Raw genomic sequence first — 9,283 nt, forward strand, 5'->3', positions numbered from 1 at the left:
CAAAAGACCTTTCATCCCTATGACTGACGCCAACACAAAGTTCATTATTTCACTTTTCCTATATTACATATTAAGGATTTACTTTTTCTGATAATGCAGAACTAAATCGGTATAAGGTATGTCAGTTTCAATCATTTATTGAAAGAGTTATTTTTAATATGCCATGGCCATGTCTATAACGTGATAGACTACCCCTGCCAATTATTTTTTTAAAGATTTCTTTTAAAAGTTGCTAAACGCTTGGTCCTGACAGGAAACATGTGCTAACAGAGGATGGAACAGAAAAATGGCAGTTCTTTCACTGGGTTTGTCCTGCTGGGTTTCTCGGACCGGCCTCAGCTGGAGCTCGTCCTCTTCGTGGTTCTTCTGATCTTCTATCTGTTCACTCTGCTGGGAAACACCACCATCATTGCCTTGTCCCACCTGGACCCCCATCTTCAGACTCCCATGTACTTTTTCCTCTCCAACCTGAGCTTTCTTGACCTGTGCTACACGACCAGCACTGTCCCGCAGCTCCTGGTTCATCTCAGGGGAACAGACAAGTCTATCTCCTTTGGTGGCTGTGTGGCTCAGATGTTTGTTTCTCTAGGGTTGGGCTGCACAGAATGCATTCTCTTAGGGGTCATGGCATTTGACCGCTATGCTGCCATCTGCAGGCCCCTGCACTACACAGTGGTCATGCACCCCCGTCTCTGTGCCCTCATGGCTTCTGCATCGTGGGTCATTGGTTTTGCCAACTCCTTATTGCAGACTGTGCTCACCTTCCTTGTACCACGTTGTGGGAGAAATAAAATTGATCACTTCCTTTGTGAGGTCCCCCCACTGCTCAAGCTTGCCTGTGTTGACACGACTGCGAATGTGTCTGAGCTCTTTTTTGTCAGTGTGATCATTCTCCTCATCCCTGTGGCCTTAATCACCTTCTCCTATGGTCGGATTGTCAGGGCAGTCTTAAGAATAAAGTCATCTGCAGGGCAGAGGAAAGCATTTGGGACGTGTGGGTCCCACATCACGGTGGTCTCCCTGTTCTATGGCACGGCCATCTACGCTTACCTCCAGCCCAGCAACAACTACTCCCAGGATCACGGCAAGTTCGTTTCTCTGTTCTACACCATCGTCACCCCCATTGTCAACCCCGTTATATATACACTGCGGAACAAGGATGTGACGGGAGCAATGAAGAAGGTGCTTTGCAGGAGCCATGACTCCAGATGACTGGGAGGGAAGACCCTTTGATGGAAGACGTTGAAAATCAGAGTGATTAATGTGTTTGTGACCTACCTGGGTCATCCAAAATTTCCCCTGATAAGTCTCAAGGGAATTTACTTACCTCATTCTTTTATGCAAGTAATTCCCAAAATCTAAGTTCATGGATTCATGTAGCCTCCGGAGAGGCTGATTTTGTAATCTTAGCTCATATGCATATATATATATTTTTAAGGATCTATGATCTAATTTGAGAGAGAGCATAACTAGGAGGAGGCTAGGCAGACGGAGAAAGAATGTCAAGCAGACTGTACCCTGAGTGCAGAGCCTGATGCCAGGATGGATCCCATGACCCTGAGATCACGACCTGAGCTGAAATCAGGACTCAGACGCTTGAGCAACTGCAGCAACCAGGCTTCCTGAGCATCTGCATCTTGTTTCAGTATTTTATTTTATTTTATTATTTTGTTAATAATTTTTATTTTGTTATATTAGTCACCATACAGTACATCTCCAGTTTTTGAGGCAATGTTCCATGATTTTTAGTATTTTAGAACGCTGCACAGGTTTTTCTTATTTCACTCTCATTTGGGAATACCGTTCCATTTCTAAGTGCAAAAAGACATTTATGCACGTAATATGATGGCACAGGCAAAATAAGCTTACGAACCACTAACGCACTGTAAGAAATACGAACATTTTCGCATTTTGTACCAATTGCTGAAGAATGTCACTTATTCTTGCGTTCTGATCATGGCTCTATTGCAAGGTCCATAGGTTGACCGTAGCGCAGCTTTTTCACAGAATTAGGTGGGCGTCTACGGGAAAACGAATTGTTAGGTCAGAGAAAACCTTGCTAACATCGACGCCGGTAAAGCCACTCAGATGCCAGGTGCAGTGTGATGTCCCGTGTGTCGGTGGTCGGAGGCAGCCTATCCGCAGCGTTCGCGTCACATGGGGGCGGGGACGGGGCCTTGCGGCCAGTCCACGGGGAGCGGCAGCGCTAACACACCAGGCAGCGCTCGCCCACTTCTGTGCTCAGTCGGAGAAGCGCCCGCGTGAGGTCTGCACGCTGGTCACGCAGCTTGTGAGCCAGTGCCGCATCCACAATGGCTTTGGGACATGATCACATCGACACAGCACAGAACTCAGTTCCCACTTAATATTCTGCGTGTTCTATCCACAGTCGTGCAGTAAAAGTTACAAAGGGTAAAACATTTAGATCTTCTCTTGATACCATTTTATAAGTTCTTTGATCCAGGCATCAGCTGATCAATGCTTTGTAACTCACATCCGAAGAAAGGCCCCAAACAATTTGGATGCAGGGACATAGGAAAATAAGAGAGATGACCTCTCTTTCCCAGGAAATCCCATGTTCCATGGAGCTTACTCGGATTCACCGGGAGGAAAAAAAATAAAGAATTGTTTATTAACTACTAAACATCCCCATGTGTCTAAATTTTATAAATTACCATCTCATTCGAATTAACTGTCATACAGCTCTGAATTCTGCACGTGGCCCCTGCAGGTAAGTGTATCTGTGTCTGGGACCGGACACGTCCGCGTAACCAGGGTGCTGTTCCCTATCCGACAGTGACCAGCTCCTTCAGGGTCTTGAACCCCCTGAGCTGGTCGTGCTCATGACAAGTGACCTTGTCCAGAGACAGCGCTTGGAGGCTGGAAACGACAGCCGGGGGAGAGTATGCACATGGTCAGGGTCTGTCTGGATCGCTAACAGCATCACAATATTCCCACCGGAATCCACCCCTGGGGTTTCTCTTGACAGCGCAGTGATGCTGCATGTGTGCCAGCGGAAAAGCAGTTTTGTGATACTGTTTATCCCTGATGGTGACAGATTTCCCTCTCCTCATTATGTTTCAACCACGTCCTGACCGTTATATCCAAATGGTTACTTTAAAATCCCTCAAATGATCTCTCTTTGGTGCAAAACCCCTCAGGGTCTCACGAAGTTACACAGCCTGTTGTTCTGGGGGAGCAACTTCTCAGCTCTTGAGGTCACACAGCGCCCAGGGGTCAAACATTTATTTTCTTTAAGTGAATGTTTGGCATTTGCATGTTTATGACTCATGGGAATAAATTATAGAGAACAAGGTCTCTGGCATCCACGCTAAAACAAAAAAGAAATTACTTGACAGACCAAACACAAGTTCAGGATTGTTTTGTAGCAGTTTTCTAACGTTAGGAACCTGCTCCCCACACTCTCCATGCTTTGTCTACAACAGAGTCCAGGGCTGTGTAATTGTCACCAATATATTTGGACTGTCTCCTTCTGAATTTTCACCAATAACTGGCATGCCTGTGGGATTGTACCCAAGGCTTGGCTACGTTATTTGACTCCATCTGTGTTTAGCACCTGGAGCTCAGGACGACTGTTATGCTCTAGAGGAATCCATGGATTCTCCCAGCTCTTGTCCTTTGTGAGGAACGCGGGGTGCACACCCTCAGCTCAGGGGATGCGTGATTGCAGACACCCAAAATGTCAGTCGGACTCACATGAAACTCAATTCTTAACCCACAGAAGATTTACTACCGATTAACTAAGGATACAAAATGCTGAGAGCACTTGGGTATCCAGGAGTCGCCAGGCCCATCAGACACAGCTTCGGAGACCCCGCACCGCAATGGGAAGTGGTTTGTTTCTCAGATGTGGGGCAGAACTTGTCTGGCACCAGTCAGCACAGGGAAGGCTGGGGGATCCTCAGATTCTGTGTCCCTTCCGTCACAGCCCTGCTCTGGCGTTAGGACTGTCATTTGGTAGCATGTCGGCAGTGTGTGGGGTGTAGCTTCTAAACAGACCCCACGCATCACGCTGCCATCACTAGTAGGGTAGTGATCGGCGTACAGCCACACCTGTAAGACCCTCACGTATCTCGTTGTCTGCGCATTTCACGGTTATTCTTTGCCAGAGTTCTGCTCTGTCCAGGCTCACTGAGGAGGGAGGAACAGGTTACAGATCCTTGTGAACCTTTCCCTGGCAGGTGACTTCTTTTCAGATGCTTGTTTTGTAATGCAGATGAGGACTTCTTTCATCGTCATGATATTGTAGCGTGTTTCAGACCTGGTCGTGCAGACTCTGGGAACCACTGTGTATGGATGTGGTTTGCCGAGAAGGTGGGCTCCGTGTAAATGCAGAAATGAGAGGATGAATGACTGCTGCTCAGAGGGGTCAGGGGATGTGGTCCCTGAGATGGCCTTAGGGTCGAGACACTTGCTTTGGGGAGGGAAACATTTCCTTTGCCCCCCAGGGTTCTTCCAGCTGTTTTGGAATTAATAAGAGCAGAGTTAACATGAGAAAAGACCCGAAGCTTTATTACCTGCTGGTGGAGCCCAATAATGAAATTGAGACCCAAAGAAATGACCAAGGCGGGCAGTTTTTACGCCTTTCATACAGAGACAAGAAATGTGTGAGGAATTGACAGGATAAAGAAAACAGGTGTCTGGGAGCTTTATTTAGGAAGGAATTCTAATTGGAATTTGGACTGAGGTAGTGGATTCATAAAAAAGTAGCAAGACTTATTTCTACAGCTTTCCCAACTCTCATGTCCATACCTGGGTGATAAGGATGTCTTTTACTTCTTAGTCCTGGGAGGGCCTTGAATAGGGGAGATTTGACTCCTGCTTTCAGGGGGACAGAGGAGGATGTGATGTCCTTGCACTTGCTGTTTCCCAAGTAGCTTCCATTCAGAGTAATCACTATGCCTTTGAGGCCCATTTTGGGATATGCCCTGGGCCTCTACACCTGATCCTTTTTAAAAATTTAATTCCATTGGTTTACACTGATGGGTGGATTTATTTTACCCATTCTGAACTGATTGAAATCTGTGAGGTCTTTAGGAAGTGTAAGTTCTGATTAGGCAACCGTTTATTTATTTATTTTTTAAAAATATTTTTAAATTATATTATGTTAGTCACCATACAGTACATCCCTGGTTTCTGATGTAAAGTTCGATGATTCATTAGTTGTGTATAACACCCAGTGCACCATGCAATACGTGCCCTCCTTAATACCCATCACCGGGCTATCCCATTCGCCCACCCCCCTCCCCTCTGAAGCCCTCAGTTTGTTTCTCAGAGTCCATAGTCTCTCATGCTTCATTCCCCTTTCTGATTACCCCCCTTTCTTTATCCCTTTCTTCTCCTACCGATCTTCCTAGTTCTTATGTTCCATAGATGAGAGAAACCATATGATAATTGTCTTTCTCTGCTTGACTTATTTCACTTAGCATTATCTCCTCCAGTGCCGTCCATGTTGCAGCAAATGTTGAGAAATCATTCTTTTTGATAGCTGAGTAATATTCCTTTGTGTATATGGACCACAACTTCTTAATCCAGTCATCTGTTGAAGGGCATCTCGGCTCCTTCCATGATTTAGCTATTGTGGACAGTGCTGCTATGAACATTGGGGTGCATATGGCCCTTCTCTTCACTACATCTGTATTTTTGGGGTAAATACCCACTAGTGCAATGGCTGGATCATAGGGTAGCTCAATTTTTAACTTTTTAAGGGACCTCCACACTGTTTTCCAGAGTGGTTGTACCAACTTGCATTCCCACCAACAATGTAGGAGGGATCCCCTTTCTCCACATCCTCTCCAACAATTGTTGTTTCTTGCCTTGTCAATTTTTGCCATTCTAACTGGCTTAAGGTGATATCTTAGTGTGGTTTTGATTTGAATTTCCCTGATGGCTAATGCTTTTGAATATTTTTTCATGTGTCTGTTAGCCATTTGTATGTCTTCATTGGAAAAGTGTTTGTTCATATATTCTGCCCTTTTTTTTTTTTTAAAGATTTTATTTATTTATGTGACAGAGAGAGAGCCAGCGAGAGAGAGAATACAAGCAGGGGAGTGGGAGAGGAAGAAGCAGGCTCCCAGCAGAGGAGCCCGATGTGGGACTCGATCCCGGAACGCCGGGATCACGCCCTGAGCTGAAGGCAGCAGCTTAACGACTGCACTACCCAGGCACCCCTCTTCTGCCCATTTTATGATTTATTTATTTGTTTCTCGTGTATTAAGTGTGAGAAGTTCTTTGTAGATCTTGGATACCAGTCTTTTATCTGTAGTATCATTCTCCCATTCCGTGGGATGCCTCTTAGTTTATTTTGACTGTTTCCTTGGCTGTGCAGAAGCTTTTTATCCTGATGAAGTCCCACAAGTTCATTTTATCTTTTGTTTCTCTTGCCTTTGGAGATGTGTCATGAAAAAGGTTGCTTTGGGCAATGTCATAGAGGTTGCTGCCTACGTTCTTCTCTAGGATTTTGATGGATTCCTGTCTCACATCGAGGTCTTTCTTCCATTTGGAGTTTATCCTTGTGTACGGTGTGAGAGAGTGGTCAAGTTTCATTCTTTTGCATGTAGCTGTCCAATTTTCCCAGCACCATTTACTGAAGAGACTGTCTTTTTTCCACTGGATGTTTCTTCCTGCTTTATCAAAGATTAGTTGCCCAAAGAGCCGAGGGTCCATTTCTGGGTTCTCTATTCTGTTCCATTGGTCTATGTGTCTGTTTTTGTGCCAGTACCATGCTGTCTTTGTGATCACAGCTTTGTAGTACAGCTCGAAATCGGCAACGTGATGCCCCCAGCTTTGTTTTTCCTTTTCTGGTTCCATACCAATTTAAGGGCTATTTGTTCCAGTTCTTTGAAAAATGTCATTGGTATTTTGATCGGGATGGCATTGAAAGTGTAGATTGCTCTGGGTAGCATAGACATTTTAACTATGTTTATTCCTCCAATCCATGAGCATGGAATATTTTTCCATCTTTTTGTGTCTTCTTCAATGTCTTTCAAGAGTGATTTGTAGTTACTAGAATATAGGTCCTTTACGTCTCTGGTTAAGTTAACTCCAAGGTAATGTATGGTTTTTAGTGCAATTGTAAATGGGATGGATTCCCTAATTTCTCTTTCTTCAGTCTCGTTATTCGTGTATAGAAATGCAACTGATTTCTGAGCATTGATTTTGTATCCCGCCACATTACTGAATTGCTCTATGACTTCTAATACTTTGGGAGTGGATTCTTTTGGGTTTTCCATATAGAGTATCATGTCATCTGCGAAGAGAGACATTTTGACTTCTTCTCTGCCAATTTGGATACCTTTTATCCCTTTTTGTTGTCTGATTAGGCAACCATTTCTAAGGTAGTTTTAACCTCTTTTGAGAGTGAAGTTGTTCAGTTGTACCTGTGTCTTTAGTCTCAGTGAAGCATCTGGGACATTTCTAATGCCTGGGTCATTTGCGAGCCTCATGATCAATGGGAAGTCATGGTCAGTTGGCAAAGCCTTTCTTAGGAGCTCCTGCCCCCCCCCCCCCCCATGCCCCATCCCAATTCTGCAGTATCAGGTCAGAATGAGTGCTTTCCTCATATTTTTAAGTCCCCATTCAAGCATTTGGAAACATGGAAATAGTTTTGCAAGATTCTTTTGGGAAAGGTTCTTCATTAATTTATCTGTGGAAATTAGAACTCTGTTTCAATGTATTTACAGGAAGCCTCTTGGCTAATAGTGTGTCATTTTTATCATGAACTCAGGTCTCACACCCTTCTTGAAAAATCCCACCTGTCCTTCCCAAAGAACGTTCCTCCTCATGTTGCACCACAACATGTCACATTTAAGTTTGTATTTAGTTGATTAATATATTATTATACATACACAGATACGGACATGCATGGAGCATGTACTCCACATGCAATCTCTTTTACATCAATATCTTAATCCCTCTGTGAAGGTCAGTAGTGGAAGAAAACATGTTTCCTGTAGCTTGTACTACTTCAAAGTGCCGCGGTAATAGATGGTGTACTTCCAATAGTTTCTGAAGTACGTACAAATATACCCAAGTGTATGTGGTAACAGTTTATTCCTGCACATCACATTGAATGGAAAAAACCACTTACCTGAAGTTGGTGAGAGTATCTTCTGTTGGTAGAATCTTGTACCACTCAAGAGCTCCATGGAACCAACTATACCCCTTTTGCTGTCATAATAGAAACACATAAGTTAAAAACCATAGAAGTGCCATTCTTTCAGTTTCTGCATTGAAATTTGGATCACAGAGAGTGCACTGTGTTAGTCGATAGGATAATGCTAGAACACCCTCATTTGGTAACTGTCAACACGTCCAATATCAAGAATCATTTTCCCTATGTTGTCTTCTAGGAGTTTTACAGTTTCAAGTCTATGTTTACATCTTATTCCATTTCAAGTTAATTTTTGTGAGTCGTGTAATATAAAGCTCCAATCTCATTTCTCTGCATGTAGTTATCCAGTTTTCCCAGGACCGTTTATTAAGGGAACTACGTTTCCCCATGAATATTCTTGACTCTCTGGTCAAATGTTAGTTGTGTGTATATGGGTGGGTTTATTTCTCGACTCTTCATTCAGTTCCTTTGGTGTTTGTGTCTATTTCTTCAGTCAGTACCATAATGTTTTGATTACTAGAGTTTTGTAATATGGTTTGAATCAGGAAGTGGGATGCCTCCTGCTTTCTTCTTCTGATATTGTGGTGTTTTTGGTAATTGGGAACTTTTGTGGTTCCATACAGATTTTAGGATTATATTTCTCTATCTTTGAAAAAGGCCACTCAAATATTGACAGGGATTTCATTGAATCTATAATGGTTTTGAGTGCTGTAGACATTTTAGCAGTTTTAATTCTTCCAATCCATGAACACAGTATATCTTAATTCTTCTTCAATTTCTTTCATCAAAATATTGTAGTTGAAGTGTACAGGTCTTTGGCCTCCTTGGTTAAATTCATTCCTAAGCATTTTATTGTTTTTGATGCTATTGTGAGCAGGATTAAACAAGTCTTTTCCCATATTTTGTTATTATTGTATAGAAAGGCCACTCATTTCTGTATGTTGAGTTTCTGTTTTGCAGCTTTACTAAACTTGTTGATGAGTTCCAACAGCGTTTGGTGGTGTCTAGGATTTTCTCTATATAATATCATATCATTTCCAAACAAAGATGATTACACTTCTCTTTCTTTCTTTCTTTCTTTCTTTCTTTCTTTCTTTCTTTCTTTCTTTCTTTCTTTTTCTTTCTTCTTTCTAATTTGGATGCCATTTA

The 9,283-nt window shown here is 43.0% G+C and overlaps 1 protein-coding gene across 1 annotated transcript; it reads left to right on the forward strand.

Moving 5' to 3' along the window:
* Nucleotides 1-252: 252 nt before the first annotated feature.
* On the forward strand, nucleotides 253-1,212 carry LOC123796456 (olfactory receptor 2B8-like). The gene has a single exon (XM_045803937.2). It carries the CDS (start codon nucleotides 274-276, stop codon nucleotides 1,210-1,212), a length of 939 nt encoding a protein of 312 aa, XP_045659893.2. The 5' UTR covers nucleotides 253-273.
* Nucleotides 1,213-9,283: the final 8,071 nt, after the last annotated feature.

Source organism: Ursus americanus, chromosome 32 (assembly GCF_024610735.1).
Source record: "Ursus americanus isolate L20-20 chromosome 32, mUrsAme1.1.p, whole genome shotgun sequence".
Lineage (NCBI taxonomy): Eukaryota > Metazoa > Chordata > Mammalia > Carnivora > Ursidae > Ursus > Ursus americanus.